The sequence below is a fragment of the Acanthopagrus latus genome, chromosome 7 (genome assembly GCF_904848185.1).
Source record: "Acanthopagrus latus isolate v.2019 chromosome 7, fAcaLat1.1, whole genome shotgun sequence".
In the NCBI taxonomy this organism is placed as follows: domain Eukaryota; kingdom Metazoa; phylum Chordata; class Actinopteri; order Spariformes; family Sparidae; genus Acanthopagrus; species Acanthopagrus latus.
In genome coordinates this window covers 686,984-707,016 of record NC_051045.1, presented here as the reverse complement: position 1 = coordinate 707,016, position 20,033 = coordinate 686,984, and the positions used below count along the sequence as shown (strand labels likewise).

General features: G+C 45.4%; 1 protein-coding gene across 6 annotated transcripts in view; it reads right to left on the bottom strand.

Annotated features, from left to right (window-relative positions):
- The window catches only part of gripap1 (GRIP1 associated protein 1), a 30,966-nt gene that overhangs the window by 10,220 nt on the left and 713 nt on the right, over positions 1-20,033 (bottom strand). For 2 of the 6 annotated variants that reach the window (XR_005075928.1, XM_037103312.1), the window contains exons 2-24: positions 19,271-19,337; positions 17,907-17,968; positions 17,793-17,819; positions 17,566-17,673; positions 16,782-16,944; positions 16,333-16,478; positions 16,187-16,226; positions 12,999-13,165; positions 11,968-12,015; positions 11,663-11,694; positions 11,385-11,432; positions 11,192-11,291; positions 10,314-10,391; positions 9,431-9,523; positions 7,723-7,857; positions 7,131-7,226; positions 6,820-6,930; positions 6,586-6,687; positions 6,231-6,344; positions 5,836-5,913; positions 2,701-2,796; positions 1,898-1,954; positions 1,648-1,747 (exon numbers count right to left, since the gene is read on the bottom strand). Coding sequence is in view for 5 of the 6 variants with exons in the window: in XM_037103312.1 (XP_036959207.1) it covers positions 1,648-1,747; positions 1,898-1,954; positions 2,701-2,796; positions 5,836-5,913; positions 6,231-6,344; positions 6,586-6,687; positions 6,820-6,930; positions 7,131-7,226; positions 7,723-7,857; positions 9,431-9,523; positions 10,314-10,391; positions 11,192-11,291; positions 11,385-11,432; positions 11,663-11,694; positions 11,968-12,015; positions 12,999-13,165; positions 16,187-16,226; positions 16,333-16,478; positions 16,782-16,944; positions 17,566-17,673; positions 17,793-17,819; positions 17,907-17,968; positions 19,271-19,337 (2,068 nt within the window). In the remaining variant the exon portion in view is untranslated. The remainder of the gene's footprint in view (positions 1-1,647; positions 1,748-1,897; positions 1,955-2,700; positions 2,797-5,835; positions 5,914-6,230; positions 6,345-6,585; positions 6,688-6,819; positions 6,931-7,130; positions 7,227-7,722; positions 7,858-9,430; positions 9,524-10,313; positions 10,392-11,191; positions 11,292-11,384; positions 11,433-11,662; positions 11,695-11,967; positions 12,016-12,998; positions 13,166-16,186; positions 16,227-16,332; positions 16,479-16,781; positions 16,945-17,565; positions 17,674-17,792; positions 17,820-17,906; positions 17,969-19,270; positions 19,338-20,033) is intronic. The other 4 variants (XM_037103315.1, XM_037103313.1, XM_037103316.1 and 1 more) reach the window with 4 other exon arrangements.

Sequence of the window (20,033 nt, the reverse complement as noted above, 5' to 3'; positions counted from 1 at the left end):
GTAATGCAGTGGACCGTCCCTTTAATGCACTGGACCGTCCCTGTAATGCAGTGGACCGTCCCTTTAATGCACTGGACCGTCCCTGTAATGCAGTGGACCGTCCCTGTAATGCACTGGACCGCCCCTTTAAGACACTGGACCGTCCCTGTAATGCACTGGACCGTCCCTTTAAGACACTGGACCGTCCCTGTTATGCAGTGGACCGTCCCTTTAATGCACTGGACCGTCCCTTTAATGCAGTGGACCGTCCCTTTAATGCAGTGGACCGTCCCTTTAAGACACTGGACCGTCCCTTTAAGACACTGGACCGTCCCTGTAATGCACTGGACCGTCCCTTTAAGACACTGGACCGTCCCTGTAATGCAGGTGTTCTGAGTGGGCAGAGAGATAAGTAGGCTACTTTAAAATGTCTGATTCTCAGGTTTGTGCAGAAGAGCCTTTTAAACATTTATCACTGCTCATATATTATACATGATGCTGAGGACTGCCCTGCACTGCTCCCAGAGTGTGTGTGTGTGTGTGTGTGTGTGTGTGTGTGTGTGTGTGTGTGTGTGTGTGTGCAGAAGTAGTAAAAACAGTGTGACAGAGAGGCTGTTAAAGAAAAAGTCCACACAGAGAAAAGATCTGCAGTAAAAGATAAATATTAAGTGGGGTAAAAAAAAAAGGCTCCAGCGGACAAACAGAGAGGCGGACTGTGTGTGTGTGTGTGTGTGTGTGTGTGTGTGTGTGTGTGTGTGTGTGTGTGTGTGTGTTTTGCCAGCAGACGCCAGTGTGTCCACATCAGCTCTGGGAATCAGAGCGCTGCATTAAATATTGAACAGAAGGTTCCGGACTGAGCCAGAACCTCCTGATGCAGGGTTAGCACACCGCTCAGCATCGGACCCATCGGTCACGTTACACTCACATCTCAGACACTTAGGACACACACACACACACACTGTCTCTCCTTACTGAAGCATCTGAGGGGATTTAAACACTCGGCCTGTTGGCCTCAGTGTGACTTCAGGTTCTGCCCCACTGACAGAAAACGGGAGCTCTGGGTTTGTGAACAAGCTTCAGAGACACACGACCCTGATGATGATTCTGGTTTGGTTCTGATCATTTCCCACCAACATGATCAAGAGTCTGTCTACATTTTTTAAGATGACCAACAGACAACACGGAGGGCTTATTGTGCCAATAAACAACTGCAGAAGAAGAGTTAAAATAAGTCAAATAATATCTTAGCGTGGGGCGGCTGTGGCTCAGGGGTAGAGCCAGCGTCTTGTTATTGGAAGGTCGCTGGTTTGAATCCCCTGGTCTGCATGCCAAAGTGTCCTTGGGCAAGATAGTGAATCCCAATCTGCTGGTCTTGCATGGCAGCCGCCACCATCAGTATGTAAATGTATGTATGAATTACTGTAAGTCGCTTTGGACAAAGGCGTCTGATAAATGCCCCAAAATGTGTCATCACGTTCTGGAGGCTCAAGTCAGAAGAGAAACATTTTTTTCTGTTTAAGTTTAAACAAACGCACAATGTTCCCACAAGATTCAACAAACAAATGAAGCCAGAAATCTATTAAACCCTGAAACAAACTGAGACACAGTCAGAGATGTGACATCACAGTGACATCACACAGCCGGGGTGTTTCAGGTGTGTGTGCGTACCTGTCCTGGTCTTGCTGTTGGTCAGTATCTCCTGGAGTCTCTCCTGCAGTTTGTCGGCTCGCTTCCTCTCCAGCTGCAGCTGCCGCTTCAAGTCCTTCAGCTGCACACACACACAGATTTACTTTTACTTTTTAATTATTATTTTCCATGCACGGCTGATCTTAAATTACTCTACAAAGTATATTCTCTCATCTCATCTCCATTCAAATTCTGTCCATCACTGCGTGTGTGTGTGTGTCAGTTTACTCACCGCTGCACTTCCTTTCTTTTCTAAAATCCTCTGTCCATCCACGGTGTCTTTTATCTCCTACAGAGAGAAACAGATTTATTTCACAACTATAAAATCTTGTTTTGCTTTGAAGCTGAAGCTGCTTTTTGAAAAGGACCAAAGTGAGTTTGCAAAGTTTAGCTCTCAATTTTATAAATTAAATCTGTTTCAATACAAGACATATTGTTTATATTCTATATTTCATTTTACCTCACTGCACAACTGCACAAATGTTCAAGACAAACTGTTTTAACATCGTCATGTGTGACTGGATCACAAGCAGGCAGCTCTCAGTCTGTCAGTTCACATGTGTCTGACTGACTTGTGATTGTACATAAATATACGTTTTTCACACAAAGACAGAAAGAAGTTCATGTAGAACATTTGCTGAATGAACAAGAAGGTCCAAATACTGCAGAATGAGTCAGAGACAGAGTTTCACAGAGTTTATAAAGTGGCTCCAACTCAACAACTCACTAAACTGACACATTTGTTAAGGGAGTCTGGTGCTGCTGTGTTTCTGGTTCAGTGGTGGATCAGTCAGACTGACTGTGTTCACAAACATCTGCTGCTCACACTCGCAGGTTAACAGAACAATTTCCTACTTCAAACAGACTTTAATCAGTTTGACACAGAAAGTTTGGACAGATTGTGCTCACACGCTGACAGATCACTGGTACCAGATCAGATCTAAAACCACTCACACACAGCTCCTCAGGGGGAGGACGTGCAGAGCGGTAACAGGTCTAGGATCAGCGGCAGTGGTTGTAGCAACATGTCATCACCTGTTTGAGTTTCCCGATGGTGTCACTGTGCTCCTCCTTCTGCTTCTCCACCTCCACCAGCTGCTGCTTCACTCCCTCCATCTCTGACTGCTTCTCCTGCAGGACGCAGATATGAACCGCTCTTTTAAACCAGGAAACAAAATGACAACAACAGGTTCAACTGCTCTCAGATCAGTTGTAGAAACATTTTCTGCATCGATCACAAATTCAGTTTTGTTTGAAGGTAAAACAAAAGAATTTTCCATACTGGACAATTTGGTATTTTAAATGCAAGTCTGTAAGAAAACTGCATGAGAAATTAAATATTCAAGTCACAGATGTGTTTGATAATGGTTATAAAGTTGGTTCTGATGAAGACGTCATGTGTCAGTTCTGAGTCATATAAAGTCAGTGAAGTGTCCACAGAACAGTTCTGGAGACTTGATTTACAACATCAGATGTCTCTGTCAGCTCGTCTGCTGTGATCACAGTCTGCAGCAGTAAACACATCACTAACTGATCTCAGACCAGATCTACACCGTTATTAACACGAAGTCTTCACTGCAGCTGCTGAGCTAACAGTGTTAGCATGTAGCCAGACTTTTCTTCCTCTGCTCTCTGTAGGAAGAAAGCATTTAAACCAAATCACCTCCAGAGATGCCCCCTCACTCTTAATCCATCTGACTGAGGGATTAATTTAGTATAAAAAAACTACATTTAATTCCCCTCTAATCTTCTGCTGCTAATTAATTTGACTAAAATTGACATTAAAAAACACCCGCAGGCTGCAGCCGCCCACCTGACGGAGGGAAGAAGCCTGCTAACACTGCAGGAAAACTAGCAAGTCGGTTAATTCCCTGTAATGTCTCACACACACGCACGCACGCACGCACACACACACACACACACCTCATTAGGCAGGATGAGCTTTTGTGTAAATTTCTGAGGCGTTCAGATTTTATTACCCCGACACAATCAACAAACCAAAAAAGAAGAGAAGCTGACAGGAAACCCTTAAAAAAAGCAGCGTGTAGATGCTCAGAACCGCCTGAAATAAAACACGGACAGTAAACCGACGGACAGACGGGTGTGTACAGGTGTGTACAGGTGTGTACAGGTGGAGGATAAATCAGATGGAGCTGTGATGAGTCCTGAGTTGGTCCATGACGTCTACATCGCACGTGTAAAATAACAACTGTTGAAATCACGAGCGGTCATGTGAGACTGATCAGGATCCTGCGAGGAACAGAAGGAACGAACTTTGTGGAGATGCAGCAGATTATTTTTAACCGTGTTTGAGGTTTGATTTAACGCTCCGTCAGAGTTCAGTCAGTCAGACGGGAAACAACACGTGACGACTGAAACTCAAACCGCCGACACTCAGCGTACCTGCAGAGCAGCCGACCTGCCCGCTAATTAGACTTCTTCCATCGTTAATTAACTTTTCCTATTAAGTTTCCACGTTCTGCTCTTAGTGGCAGGCTGTTATCCAGCAGATAACACACACAGACACAGAGTAATCAGTGACAGTCGGTCTCTGGAGTCCTTCAGGCAGAAACAGTTTCCTCAGAGGAACACAGTCTGCCGCTTATCTGATTGGCTGAGAGGACTTGTTACACCCACACTGACATATCCCATGATGCACAGCAGGTTGTGCCTTATTGGTTCGTTATCAGACAGTAACGATAATGAAGCCGAGTGCTTTCTTCAGGACATCGTGTGTTTTCACGTGTTCGGGGTTAATGAGTTTTGGATTACGTGATCTGATGATGAAACATTTAATCAGTTTGAGTTTTTCTCAGCGTGAATCTGTTTTTTTTTTCTTTTAAACCTTCAGCTGGACGTGTTTCTGTTCTTCGTCTCAGTTTTATTGACTGAACTGAAAACCTTCCGGCAGCAGACTTCAGATGTATTAACAGAGTTTATAGAGTGTGTCTGTTATCAGCTCCCCGGGCTGCAGTTGGTTCAAACATTGACACTTATAAAACTTTATTTTCTGCTGACAACAAGCCTCCGAGCAGTTAGGTAACATATATATCAGACATTATCCTGATATGAGTCTATATATGGTGCTTAGACCTGGTTAAATGCTGCGTTACTGCAGAACTATGTCACTTTCTTACCAGACTGTCAGGAAAACTATGAAATCTGTCACAATATCAATATGGAGGCACTCGCTCAGAAATATTGGGATGTTTTGTCATTTGGTCAGAGCGTTTAATCATTTCATGATTTAGGAAGCTTTAATCTGTTAAACCTGAAGGCGGGGCTTCAGACGACGCGTTCAGGAGCAGTGTTTTCTGTGGGAGAGAGGAGCTCCTGTTGGTGAACAAACACCTCTAAAACAATGAAGGAAAGGAAAAACCAGAGCAGATGATTGCTCTCCTTCCGTCCCCTGAAACTGAGTAAACACTCTCACAGCTCCATCTCTCAGTGTGAAACTGTGTCCAGACATCAGAAGCAGAACCGACACACGGACACGGAGCCCGATGACGGATGATCTGATACTGAAGCTGCTGATGGAGCTGCTGGAGCTGCTGGAGCTGATGGAGCTGATGGAGCTGATGGAGCTGATGCAGCTGATGGAGCTGATGCAGCTGCTGCAGCTGATGCAGCTGCTGCAGCTGATGGAGCTGATGGAGCTGATGGAGCTGATGCAGCTGATGGAGCTGATGGAGCTGATGCAGCTGATGGAGCTGATGCAGCTGATGGAGCTGATGGAGCTGATGGAGCTGATGCAGCTGATGGAGCTGATGCAGCTGATGGAGCTGATGGAGCTGATGGAGCTGATGCAGCTGATGGAGCTGATGCAGCTGATGGAGCTCAGTTCACTGACAGACTGTGTGACTGTTCAGAGTCTCTGTCACAGACTGGAGCCTCCTCCTCTCTGATCTGCTGTTAACACGATTTAACCCGTCTGTGTTACCATGGCGACAACTACGCTTTAATTAGAAACTCACATTCAATTAGAGCTGGAAGGGATTCAACACACACACACACACACACAAAACAAACAAAACAAAATACACACTTACAATGACTGGATAAACAAACACCCCCACACAGACACTTATATTTATATTTACAAAGAAGCTTTCAGAAACATTTTGTTCTGAAAACACACGCGTGTGTCTGTGCGCGCATGTTTGTGTGTACCTCCAGTTGAAGTGTGTGTTCCTTCTGCAGCCGCTCGATCTCGTCCTGATGCTCCAGTGACTTCTTCTCGATGTTCTCCTGCAGAGAAATCAAACCAACACATTCAGAAATTAACTCAGTTTAACAATTACAATCATGTCAGACAAGGATGAAAACCGAAGCGCCACGATGAAACAGACCGAGTGTTTGACTCCAGACATTCTTCTCTCTTGGCTAAACCTGCTGTGTACATTACCCACAATGCAACATGACCGCCAGAGGTTGCGGTGTGTGTCAAGTTGTCAGCTGTTCACAGGCTGCAGCAGGAACCATCTGGTAAAAGACGCCTCGCTGTAGAAACTGCGCTGCGTCTGATCGGACTGGTAAGAAGCTGGTTAGTTAACGTTCAGACTGACCTCGGCCTCCTTGAGTCGCCTCTCGAACCATCCTTTGGTTCCCTCCATGGACAGAACCTGAGCCTGCAGCTCCTCCACCCTCTGCTGAAGACCCTCCAGGTCTTTGGTCCGAGCCTGAAACACAAACACACACAGGATGTGATATATAATAACGTAATGTGTAATAATCATATATGAACAGTATTTCTTGAAGGACACGAGGACTGTGAGCAGATCGCTGCTGACAAACTTTTATCTGTTTCAAACTTGTCAGACTTTCTTCTTGTTCTTCTCTTCTTAACTTCCTCCTCAGCTTCCTGTCGCTCCTCCTTCCTGTCCACATCCTCCCTCCTTCTTGTTCTGCCTGTTTGTTTACCTTTTCTTCTCTAAGCTGCTGTCGGATCTCCTCCTCAGAGCGGTTCTTGTCTTCGTGGAGTCCTCGGAGCTCCTTCTCATATCGAGCCCTCACTCCGAGAACCTGAGAGGAGGAGAACAAACAACAACGGACAGAACTTACACTTTATTCATAAATGAGCTGGTTTGTATTTGTGCATTCTTTATTTTGAAGAGGAAACAGGAAACAGAAGAAGAGCAGCTCGTTGTGTCTCACCTCCTTCTCGTGCTGCAGTTTGAGGTCTGACAGCGCCTCCTTGTGGTCAGACTTCTCCTGGTTCAGCTGAATGGCCATGTCATCCAACATGGCCTTCCTCTTCTCTGCTGTCTGCTCTCACACACACACACACACACATGCACACACACACACACAATGTTGTGATAATCGTTACTGTGTTTAGAAGCTTGACGTGTCTGATGAGTCTTTATGTGTTTGTGATATGCACGTGTGCATGTGTGTGTGTGTGCATGTGTGTGTGTGTGTGTGTGTGCATGTGTGTGTGTGTGTGTGTGTGTGTGTGTGTGTACCTTCTTCGCCTCCTCCAGCTCTCTCAGCAGCTTCTCCTTCTCTTGTCCTTCTTCTGTTAACTGCTCCAACAACTTCCTGTTGGCAAAACTCGACTCCTGAAGGAGAAAAATCAAAGACAGAAATCTGAATAAAAACAAACTGAGTTTTTAGAGACTACTAATAAAAACGATCAATAATGTTTCCCAAACATGGATCCTTGAAGTGTCCGACGGAGAACAAGAGGCACAGACACAAGGACGAATGTGAGCAGAGAAGAAACGAGGAAACACATTTCAAATGAAATGACAATGAATTTTGTGATGAAAAGTTACTGTTCTAGTGAAATATTGATCGTGTTGTCCTGTGAAGTGATCCATCAGCAGTACAGGTTGATTATACATCTTTAACAGACAGAATGATGATAATAAGGTTCATGACCCAAAAGTTTTTTTAATTCAGTGACAATCAAGTTCATGCAGAAGGCGTAAACTTTACTTTGTGGTCAAAGTTTTAATTCCTTCCCTGACATGTGGCGAGTCACTAGTTTAATTCTGCATGAAATTCAAACACTCAGTTGAAGTATCTGTAACAGTGCTGGAGTGAATGTGTTACCTGCAGCTGAGAGTCCAGGTCGTCTCTCTGAGCCAACAGACTCTCCTGCTCGGCTCGTCTCTGCTGCAGTTCGGCCGTCAGCGCCTCCTGCTGCTCACGCAACAGGTTCATCTCCTGCGTCTTCACCGACTGGATCTGCACACGGAATCAGAACTTCATTCATCATCTGAATCTTTCAAACCAGCCTCCCATTAGTGCTCAGCCTGATGATGGTGCTGATGACAGTGGACAACAACAGAGTTCAGTATCTGTGTCTGTTAACTTCGTGCTAACGTGAAGACGCTAAGTGAAGTTTTACCATCGCTGAACCAAAACAGCTCACAAACTAGTTCTCCTGCGGAGATCTGCTGTTACTTTATTTATACATTTGTGTTCCTGCATTGAAAATATTGAAATATCAACACTGAACATTTGAAGCTGTTGCGTCGACCTTCCTCCTGACACTCTTCTGACTGTGTTCTCAGGTAAATTACCTCTGATGTCGTCATTCTTAACACACGGGACACAAACATGTTCTATTTATCTTTTCATGAGAATCAAAAACTTCACGCCCTCGATGTTTCACCAGTTCTTCCCTGCGGTACCAATCCAAGTTAGAAGGTCCAGTATCGTGACAACACTGATATCCATCGCACACTGCAGGTGTAGCTAAATGAAGCAGCTACAGAAAGCTAAGCTACGTAGCATCAAGGGTTAGCTCACCGTTTGTTCTACGGCTCATTAATACTCATTAATCCAGCTGATGAGTCCTGAGTACAGATGTGGGTCATGAAAACATAATAAAGGTTCTGTTGTTGTTCTAACAGCCACCAGAGTTAGAGTTCTACATCTAAAGTTGTTAAAGGTTTTAAGGAGTTCTACGCAGGGTTCTGGGTGACTAGTTAGTTACATTAGTTTCACACCATCACTGTAAGGCTAAGGTTCTAGAAAAGGGTTCTAGCTCCGGTCTGAGACATAATTACCTGTTCAAGAGCGCAAAGATTGGTCCTGAGAGCCGTGTTCTCCTGTGGAATGTGTTACAGGTCCAAACCCAGTTAGTGTTTGTATATTACACCTGTACCTGTTAGTCTTCAGGACTCAGTTCTAGAGTTGAATATCTATATCATTTAGTGATACACTGTGAATTGTTCTAGGGAGGTTAAGCTCTTGTTAGGGTTCCACATAAAACTTCCTGAGATATCATTAAGGAACCGGTGTCTGTGCGTTGTTCTGCCATTTGTTCTACAGCAGATTAAAACCAGTTACTCAGTCATGGTCCCGACTACAGATGTGGTTTATGGTTCTAGGTTGGTTCTAAGTTTTGTTAGTCTTTAAGGTCCATTAATCCAGAGCAGCATGAGTTCTACACAAGCTTCTGGACACTTTAGTTAGTTTCAGACCATCAGTCCGAGGAGGTCTTGGTTCTAGATCCTAAATCCAAGATATAATCACTTAAAATCAGAGCCCGGTTCTCCTGATAACGAGGTTCCAGGTGCACTGGTTCTACACTTGGACTGAAGAATAAAACCAATTCCATCTATTCCAGTACGTTCTTTAAGTTCTGACTGGCTAATAACTACTTCAAGAGCAGCCAGAACCCAAAGGTTCTAACTGACACCCTCAATTTTATCACCAGCTTCAGAACCTTGAATGTTCTGATTGTTTTGCTCTGGATGTGTCATGTTCTTCTGGGAAGAACCTTCTGGATGATGTTCTCTTGGTTTATTACCTGTTCTAGAGCAGCTAGGTTTGTCCTCAGAGCATCATTCTCCTGCAGGATGTTGTCCACCTGCTCCTGACTGACTGCGCTCTGATTGGCTACCTGCAGTACCAGCGCATCACAGGCAGGCGGCAGCAGAGAGAACGGGACCGACAGAACCGAACAGAACAGAGAGAAACCAGAGAAGAGAACCGAAGAGAACCGATTAAAGTAAAAAGTCAGCAAGAGAGACAAGAGAGGAGGAGAGGAGAGAAAACAAGAGGAGAGGAGAGAAGACAAGAGGAGACAAGAGAGGAGGAGAGGAGAGGAGACAAGAGGAGAGGAGAGAAGACAAGAGGAGACAAGAGAGGAGGAGAGGAGAGGAGACAAGAGGAGAGGAGAGAAGACAAGAGGAGACAAGAGAGGAGGAGAGGAGAGGAGACAAGAGGAGACAAGAGAGGAGGAGAGGAGAGGAGACAAGAGGAGAGGAGAGAAGACAAGAGGAGACAAGAGGAGACACACAGGTCAGAAACACAGACAGACAGCAGCAGGAAAGACAGCAGGACGTCTCACTGCCAAACTGAAACTGGTTTCAGATCTGTTCTTTGCTGTGAGTATGAAGCCATTTTTCATGACTGAATCATTTTGGCAGTCAAAGTAAGAGAAGCAACAATTCCTCCTTTAAACCCTCTCCTTGTTACCTTGTTCCCTCCCTCCTTCCCTCTGACCGTCTCCTCAGCCCTCATTAACTCTGAGCTTCAGTATTTGCAGATGTGTGAAGACTGAAACTGAATCTCACTCCAAATATGATGTCACAAGAAGCTGGAAGCGTCTTTTTACATGTGGATGCTGCAGTGTGTGTGTGTGTGTGTGTGTGTGTGCGTGTGCGTGTGTGTGTGTGCGTGTGTGTTACCTGGTCTTTCAGAGTGTGGACAGCCAGGTCGTGCTCCTTCTCTCTGCTCTGCAGTTGCTCTCTCAGCTCTGCCGTCATCTGAACCGAAACACAAACACACTTCATTCACTTTGGATTAAAACTGACTTGAGGTCAGCCGCCACAGCTGAAGCTCTGTGAAACTGAAACGATCAAGAACTCTTTTATTACAACCGTGGATCTACTCATGGACGAAAGGCTCATGACAGTGTGGCATGTAAACATGAATCCTGGTAGCTCAGTTAGCGTAGTCATGTAGCCTCTCCTCCAACAGCAGAGTCATGTTTGCTTCTACGTGCTGATCCGGGTCGCAGGCGTAGTTCTGGTGCTGTTTCCAGCTGTGGAAGTTAATAAATGTGTCGGGAATATTTTTATTCTAAATTGAAAACTCAAGCTTTCAATTCAATCATTGAAATAAAAACTCAGACTGATGATTTTCCTAGAGCCTTCACTCTCCATCCCAACTAACACGCCTGTCTGACACTCGTCCTTTTCAACACATGAAAAGATTTTAAATCAGACTGTGGGACATTTAATGATGTATTTTGTGTCGCTGATCAAAATATGTACATATCTTCAGCCTGTGATTTAAGTGAAAACACTTCGAGTCGAGGGAACTGAATGTGCAACTACGCTGAGTGACTTCAGACTACACGTCCGTCTCAACGTCACTGTCACTTTTAGACAGACGGCTTCGTTAGAGACTCAGTGATCAAATAAACTCACATTCTGTTTTGTGTCTTTGTTGTTTCTCTGAGTCAAATGTAAAGTGATCTGCTGTCTTTGCGACATCAACATATACTGTAATGCAGAGCTGTCCGAGGACTTTCACACCCGGCTGTGTGTTACTGAGGTCGGACCTGATTGGCTGCCATGAGGTCCGTCTGTAGTTTCTGGATGCGGAGGTTCATGGCCTTCAGCTCCTCCTCCTTCCTTTGGTTGATCTCATCAATTTTGGTCCTGCAGACAAACACAGAATAAACAACACGTCGACACCTGCCGTACAGAACAACACACAGGGAGGCCGAGCTGCAGTAGAACTGTGGTTCTGACCTGCTGTCGTTGTACAGAACCTCCTTCTCTCCCTGCAGACGCTGAAAACTGAGACAGAACAGAAACAGACTTTATGATCAACAGTCGGGTCGCTGCAGCGCTTCTTCATGTTCCTCTAACCTGAGCGCCCCCCAGAGGACAAGAACTGCAACTACAACAGATAAACGTGCAGATAAACTTCTAACATCAGAAAATCAGCCTGTGACTTCAAACTTTAAGAGTTTAATGTGTAAATGTTGTGTTTCCTACAGAAGTGAAGGAGGAGGAAGGAGTCTCACCTCTCCTGCTTCTTCTTTAACTTGTCAGACAGCTGGAGGACAGACAGACATACGTGATGAATCCCAGAGATCAATATGACGTCTTTACATTTAATGTTTATTTTCTCCTCATTTATTATCAGAATTGAAAAGAAGAGCAGTGGATCACATTTAAGAAGTTGGAACCAGACGACGTTTGACTTTGTTGAGGAAAAATATGATTTGATCGATTATCAAACTAGCTGCCAATTATTTTCTTTTGATCAACAAACTGCTGCAACGATTACTTTATTATTCAAACACTTAAATTTTCTATAGAAACTTACCTTTGTTATCTCTTCCTGCAGTTTGGTGATTTCAGCCTGTTTGGACGCCTGCAGACAGACAGAAGACAAATGTTACAGGTCGACTGAATAACAGAAGCAGGTTTTGTTTTAAACACTGAAGAAGGAAAATATTTATTTATTTTATGTGTGTCAGGTGTGTGTGTCAGGTGTGTGTCTGCTGTGTGTCAGGTGTGTGTCAGGTGTGTGTGATGTGTGTCAGGTGTGTCAGGTGTGTGTCAGGTGTGTGTCAGGTGTGTGTGATGTGTGTCAGGTGTGTCTGCTGTGTGTCAGGTGTGTGTGATGTGTGTCAGGTGTGTGTCTGCTGTGTGTCAGGTGTGTGTGTCAGGTGTGTGTCTGCTGTGTGTCAGGTGTGTGTCAGGTGTGTGTCAGGTGTGTGTGTGTCAGGTGTGTGTCTGCTGTGTGTCAGGTGTGTGTGATGTGTGTCAGGTGTGTGTCAGGTGTGTGTCAGGTGTGTGTCAGGTGTGTGTGATGTGTGTCAGGTGTGTGTGTGTCAGGTGTGTGTCAGGTGTGTGTCAGGTGTGTGTGATGTGTGTCAGGTGTGTGTGTCAGGTGTGTGTCTGCTGTGTGTCAGGTGTGTGTGATGTGTGTGTGATGTGTGTCAGGTGTGTGTGTCAGGTGTGTGTCTGCTGTGTGTCAGGTGTGTGTGATGTGTGTCAGGTGTGTGTGTCAGGTGTGTGTGTCAGGTGTGTGTGATGTGTGTCAGGTGTGTGTGTCAGGTGTGTGTCTGCTGTGTGTCAGGTGTGTGTGATGTGTGTCAGGTGTGTGTGTCAGGTGTGTGTGTCAGGTGTGTGTCAGGTGTGTGTGATGTGTGTCAGGTGTGTGTGTCAGGTGTGTGTCTGCTGTGTGTCAGGTGTGTGTGATGTGTGTCAGGTGTGTGTGTCAGGTGTGTGTCTGCTGTGTGTCAGGTGTGTGTGATGTGTGTCAGGTGTGTGTGTCAGGTGTGTGTGTCAGGTGTGTGTGTGTGTCAGGTGTGTGTCAGGTGTGTGTGTGTCAGGTGTGTGTGTCAGTACCTCCAGCTGGTGGACCTGCTCCCTCAGCAGCCTCTTCTCCTCCTGCTCGGTGGTCAGTGCCATCTCCAGCTCTGGTCCAAAGCAGTGAGTTATTGGACAGAGAGCAGCCGACCAGCCTATCGCTGCCTGCTTAGCTACAATCTCCTCTACGCTCGTCTCTGACCGGCCTAAAGGGGGCGCCGCACACAGCAGGGGGCAGTCCGTTAGGCCAGACACACACTACAGCGCCACGTCTGAGGAGGCTGACCCGGTCCGAGTCCGGCCCAGCTGCAAAGCCAAACACTGACTGTGACGCGTCAGAGGCGTTCAGTGACGGCGTGTTTATCTGAATGTCTGAATGTTTCTCATCCAAAACTTTATTACTAGAGACTTCATCATGTGAACACTCCCAACATCTACTGAACCAAACAAACACACAGATGAACTCACTTCTGATACCTCGGATTCTAAACCGTGATTTATTGATCATTTGTCTGCTTGTTGAACAGCAGACGATGTGAAAATGTTGGATCAGACACGTCGGCTGTCAGTCAGTCTGCTTATAAAACTAGTAATAAAATACTTTGTGAAGTCTTCAGCTGCTCATTGATGCAGCACTAGGCCTTCATTAGCACTATCACATGTTAGCATCGAGCTACGGAACGAAGCATTAGTTCTATAAAATCGGTCTGAGCAGCAGCACTGAGGAGGAATCAATCACTTCCTTCAGTGTTTCATATTGATGACGTCAGAAGTCAGAATAAGAAACATTCACATTATTTCCTTTTACACAAACAGTTGCAGAAGACGTTTGTGTTCAAACCGTTTTGTTTCAGAGCTCTGACATGGACTCACGTCAGTTTTGGCTTGGCAGCTTTGCCAGAAAACTCCAGAATCTGGAGCCCAGACTTCCTCTCCTGACGCGTCTTTACATCCTGGTGGATCTTTAGTGGTCTGTGTTCACAGTTTAACAGTTTCAGGTGGAGTGTGTGTCTGCCTTCGAGCCAGCTAGCTGCTCTACGCTCAGAAGAAGCCGGGCTGTAACGTCACCGTCAGTTCTCAAATGAGCAGCCAGAATTCAAATAATAACAGAAAACATGGAGGGGCGGTGAAACTGAACCAGATTTAGTCTGTCTGAAGGTAAATAACGGACAACATTTGAGAACTGAAGGCGACGAACACCGTGAAGGGCCACACTGGTGCCAAAACAGGTTTATCTCAACTACACATCAGATTTAAGATCGTCGGTTTGAAGTCATCTCGATGTAACTGAGACAGTCGAGATGAGTCAGCTCGTTAAACTGACGTCATCAGTGTTCATTAAAACAGTCCGGAGCGTTAAAGGTTTCTGGAGTGATGCGTTCAAGGACACTGAAGAGGAACAGAAGCTGCAGTCTCTGCCTACACAAGGGTCCTTGAACGCACCATCAGTCTGCTCTGGGCTGCAGGAGCACAGTGATACTTCACACTGACAAAGGATTAAACACAACATGTCGACAGTGATGAATTCTTCCTGTCAGGAACCAGTTTGGTCCTTTAAGGATTCAACTTGTTGACGATCAGATGAAATCAATAAAAACAACCTGACCATCGTTTGTCCACTCAGGTACCAGACTCTGGTGACATTCTTTACTTTTCCAGAACAACCCGACAGTGAACGCACCTCCTCAGTGTGTCATCGACTGTCAGTTCCTGTTCTCAAACATGAAACTATTCTTCTTTTTTTGCGGGGGTTCAGCGGGAACCAATGAGCTTTGAGCCGAGAGCGAAAGACAGGAAGTGAGACAGAAGTGAGAGGACGTGTTGTGTTTGAGCCGAATCATGAAATCTGACGACTGTAGGAGAAGTAGAGAATATCGCCAGACTGATACAGGATCAGTTCACTGAAGAAGTAAAGTCCAGTCATCATGTCCTCCACCATGAAGGAAAAAGGCTCCTTATTTACATCCTGTGTCACGATGAATCCTTCACAGTCGCTGCTGAGCTGAAAGTGTCAGCGTGCAGCTCGACATCGACTGGAGGGAGAGACCACGAGTCCACGAATCCTCCTCACATGAGCAGAACTCAGAAACATCATGTTTTAACTTTCCTTCAGTACTGCAGTGATCCAGTGACTGAACATCCACAGGTTCACCGCTAACAGGAAGTACTAACAGGAAGTGCTAACGGGAAGCATAAACAGCTGATTCTGCTAAGTTTCAAAGCAGTTTCAGTGTTTTTCTCTCCAGCTGCTTCAGCTGTTCAGCAGAACGCTGCAACTCTGTTTCACAGTGAAGCTCCAGAACTGTTCTGTGGACTACGACACTTCACCTGACTTGAGGAGACGAGGACTGGGTTCACTTTACAGGTGAACTGTTCCTTCATTATCCTGTGATTCCACCAGATACACGTCCGCTGCGTTACAGCTCTGCTCTGGTTTTGCTCCGCCATCCGCCGTCTGGAAACCCTCTCCGGTTTGAGTCCAGTCATCAGCTGGCGTCACGAGACGGACGAGCTCTGCGACCGCAGTTATAAACACAACAACAGGAAGTGTTCCCGGCCGAAGGATCAGCAGGAGAGCCTGTGTTTGTCACTGTTTTGAGATTGGTGTGCTGGTGTCAACACGGAGTGTTTTATTTTGAAAAGTATCTGGATGTCATATTGTTGCCTCAGTGTGTGACTTCCTGTCTGCTGAAGTGCTGCGTCCTGCTCCTGCGTATCTGTTCTGGAGGCTTCGGCCTGCCGGAGCTGGACGGAGCCGATACGCAGCAGACCTGCTGCAAGTTCACACAGAGACTACAGTGAAACCATCAGCTCTGCTGGCGTGGCGGAGACGTAACGCAGCGGACACGAATCAGGTGGAATCAGGTCAGACTGACACTCAGAGACAGACGACGACTGGACGAAGTCGTCTGTGTGATTTAATCATTCGTTTGTTTGAATGATTTGAACGAAACTGATATCGAGCAGAAGAGGAAACACAAGTTCAGTCAAACGTTTTTTAAAAAGCTTGAAGAGAATAAAAGCGAGCCAGAACCGAGCCTGTAGAGACCCGACGGAGCAGAACTCTTCTCATGTGACTCGACTGTGAAGCTTGTTTACTGTTAAATAACATCAGCAAACACGTTCACAGTTACAGGCTGGTTTCTGCTCCGAGTCCGTCTTGTGGACGATCACGTGAGAAACAAGAAGTCAGTTCTAAAAAGGTGATGAACAGAACCAGAACTCACCGTGAAGCTGTTTCCCTGTTCGCTCCAGCTGAGCCTCCGACTGCAACAAGAAGAAACACAACAGACACTTCATAGAACTGCACAACTTTTCTCATCAGCTGATTTATGTCAGAGTGAAACATCAAGTTTCTAAGAACAGGAGTTACCGTCACCTGTTCCAGTCTGTCACTGGCTCCCTCTGCTGCTGGCTCCTCCCCTCGCCCCGTGACATCAGAGACTCCGTTGGCGCCGGCCGACCCGTCGGTCTCGGTGGCAGCGCTCTGCTGCTCTCTGTCGAACCGCTCCTGAAGGGCTGCAGCAGAACCACAGTGTGATCAGAATCATGGGTCATCTTCATAAGAATCTGCAACAAGTTCTGCACATGTTCTGGAAACCGTTTGGACCTCATCTTGTTTTGTGTGTTTTATTTTAGAAGAGATCCCTGAGAACTCTAACAGAACATGAAACCCAACAGAACACGAGGTGGGTTGTACACAGATCATTTTGACGGTTCTGTAGAGACACTAACAAACGTCACACGGCTCCTGACGGCTCCGTCCAACAGAGAAGGTGGAGAAGATTCATCCACCTGCCGTCTCAGCCTGTAGCTACACACCTTTCATCTTCTTCTGCAGGGTGGAGTTCTCAGCCTGCAGGCGGAGAAGCTCTCCATCAGCTGGGCTGGAGGTGGAGTTGGGTGGTGTGCTGGATGCAGCGGCGGCTCCTCGCTCCTTCAGGCCCTGGTTCTCCTGCTCCAGCTGCTCGATCTGAGTGCACAGCTGGAAGAACCCAGAACAGAACCAAGATTAACAACCTGTCGTCTCCTCAGTGGAACGGACGAGCTCTGAGCTGAGAGATGTGCTGTGTTTCAGTTCAGGGTCTGCCTCCTCTGAAGGACCCGGTCTCTGTGGTCTTTGAAGGCGAGTCCTTCAGATGTTTTACCCTCACGTCACAATTTCTGCGAAAGTGATGATGTACGCCACATGATGTCACCATTTCTCTCTTTCTTTCTTCTTTTTGGGGCACACAAAGAATCTTGGGATATGTGAGGCCACGAAGGATCGCAGCGGTACAGGAACAGGATGAAGAAGGAGCATCTGGAGGAGCCTTCAGACTGGGACAGACTTCAGATGCTCCTCTGAAGGATGCAGACCTGAACTGAGACACAGCAGCCGTCAGAACCAGAATGTTCAGGTGAGACACTTCTGACCCGCGGAGACTTTAGAGAGAAGAGCTGCAGTTAAGTGCTGCCAGAACACAGATGACCGACACTCTGTGCTGTTCCTGAATGCATCCTGCGTGACGTGATGGAGCAGTGACAGAACTTCTGCTCCACCTGCTGCGTCCGTTCAGCAACATGAAACATTTATATGGTTACTGTGAGAGAAAAGTGAAGTTACTTTGGAGAGTTCTGTCATCAGCGTGCTGTTCTGCAGCCTGAAGTCGTCCTCCTGACTGTGAAGTTTCCCCTGAAGCATCTCGTTCTCACTCAGCAGCGCCTCCACCTCCTGCAGCAACACCAACACGTGACAGGAAGTTATTACTTCATCAAACATCCACGTCTTCATCACGCGTGAACTGAAGGAACGCTGCAGAAATCTGTGTGTGTGTGTGTGTGTGAACTCACCTGAGCCTTCTTGCTCTTGTTCAGCGCCTGAGAGACAAAAACACAGATCATTAATTAAACAACAGCTGATCAATACGAGCTCATCACTCATCATTAATCTACAGTATTGATCACCTTCTGCGCTTTGATGAAATCTCTTTCCAGAACCACATTCTTCTGACGGACAGCGTTCAGTTCTGAAACAAAATCCTCGTCATTAAACTTTCAACAGATCCTGAAAACTTTATTCACACAGTTCAACAGGAACGATCAATAAATCAGATGTGTGAGATAAAACAAGACAAACATTCACTTTTATTACATTTTATATTCACAGTTAAAGTTGTTTACAGGTTATTTTTTAAGGTTTTGTTGATTTTAAAAAGCAGAAAAAAAGACGTTTCTCGACACTTTCTGACGTAAATATTGTTTAAATCCCCTAAAAGTTGATTTATCTGCAGTTTATATTCTTGTTAAATTCTGCTGATGGAACGATTATGAAGTTAAATAATAACAATAATGTTTGTTTTTCATCAGCAGGATATAAATCTACAGATACTTTCAGACATTTAGAAGTATTTAATCTGTAACAGTGTGGATTTACTTTCTTTAACACACTTCAATGTTACGGGTTAATAATCAATAACTTTCAGTGTCAATATAGATGATTATCAGTGTCACTCTTCAGCAGGATGTGATGTCATCAGCAGCCTCGCCTGATTTTACAATCTCAGTTTTCACAATAAAGTTTCAACATGAAGAACAACAAGAATAAAACAGTCGAGTCAGTTTTTACTAAACACAGATCCTGGATCAGCGCCGGGATCGTTCACATGATCAGTTATTGATTAAGCTCCTTCAGTTAATGAGCTGAAGGGAAACACACACACACGTGTCTATCATGGCAAAACGTACAATTTTATCTCAAACGACAGGACGAGACATTAAAGCTTAAATCACTGATTTAAAGGAGCATTCTGTGTTTTTATTTATCGAGTATCAGGAAATAAAACAGTCCTGAGATCAGCTCTGAGATCCCAAACTGATCTGAGAAGACTTCTTGTGCGTGTTAGCATCACAGCATCTGCTCAGATCAGTTTGGATGTTTCTGTTTTGAGTCTCCGGCTGCTTCAGTTGTTTTGAGGATGATGAAACTTCACATGAACATGCAGAGAGGAGATGAAGGGGTGAACTGTTCCTTTAACAAGAGCTGCGATGAGTTTGGATGAGAGTTTTTATTTGACACTAACTAATAACGACTTTACACGAGACACCTTTAACTTTGCAACAGAAGCGAATCAACCTGATTAAAGTTTATTTATTCTCTGCTTCACTCGTTTCCTTCAGTTCTGTTTATTAAATCTGTCCATCTGAGAAATCACTTTGTGGCTGGAGGCAAATATCTGAACATGATGAAGAGATGATGAACAGAGCAAAGAGCAGCTTCATCATCATCATCATCATCATCGGACACATACAGTACAGCAGAGAATTTCTACCTGTGGAGTTCTTCCTGAGGTCGTCAGACAGCTGGTAGTTCTGAGTCCGCAGCTCCAACAGCTGAGCCTGCACACACACACACACACACACACACACACACACACACACACACTTCATTACTCTGCTTTCACTCCATCTGAGATCTGAACCCATGAAACTTCTTCTAACTAAAGAATAAATCTGTCACCTCAGGAGACGTCCAATGATTTAAAGGTGCGATATGCAACACACCTGTCAGATTCATCCTCAAGGCAAACAGAGGGCACTAACTGACTAACCACTAACTGCTGCTGTTAGCTTATTAGCTCAGTTAGATGTGCAGCTAGCGGTCCTGAGGTGGATCATGGAGGATTGATGTTTCTGTCACTGACACAGGAGCTGGTTAGCATGCTAACGTCAGCTACATCTCTGCAACACTTTATTTATCTGATTATACTTTAAGTTCATTTTGGGTGTGTTCAACTAAAATCGTACATATTGCACCTTTAAAAAGAACAAAAAAAAGCAACAGTGCAGATGATGAATTCTCATTTCACACACATAAATTAAAACGCCTCCAGCTCCTGAGTGTTAGCATGCAGAGTTAGCATCAGCGCCTCTGTGTTAGCATCAGATCAGAGTCCAGTCCAGAGAGCGGGCTGATGCTCAGAACCTTGATGAGTGAGCAGCATCTGTACAGTGTGTGCAGTTAGCATGCTAACAGGTGTCAGTGTGTCTGTCTGAGCTCTTCCTCTTCATGTTAACACTCACTGACTGTGTGTT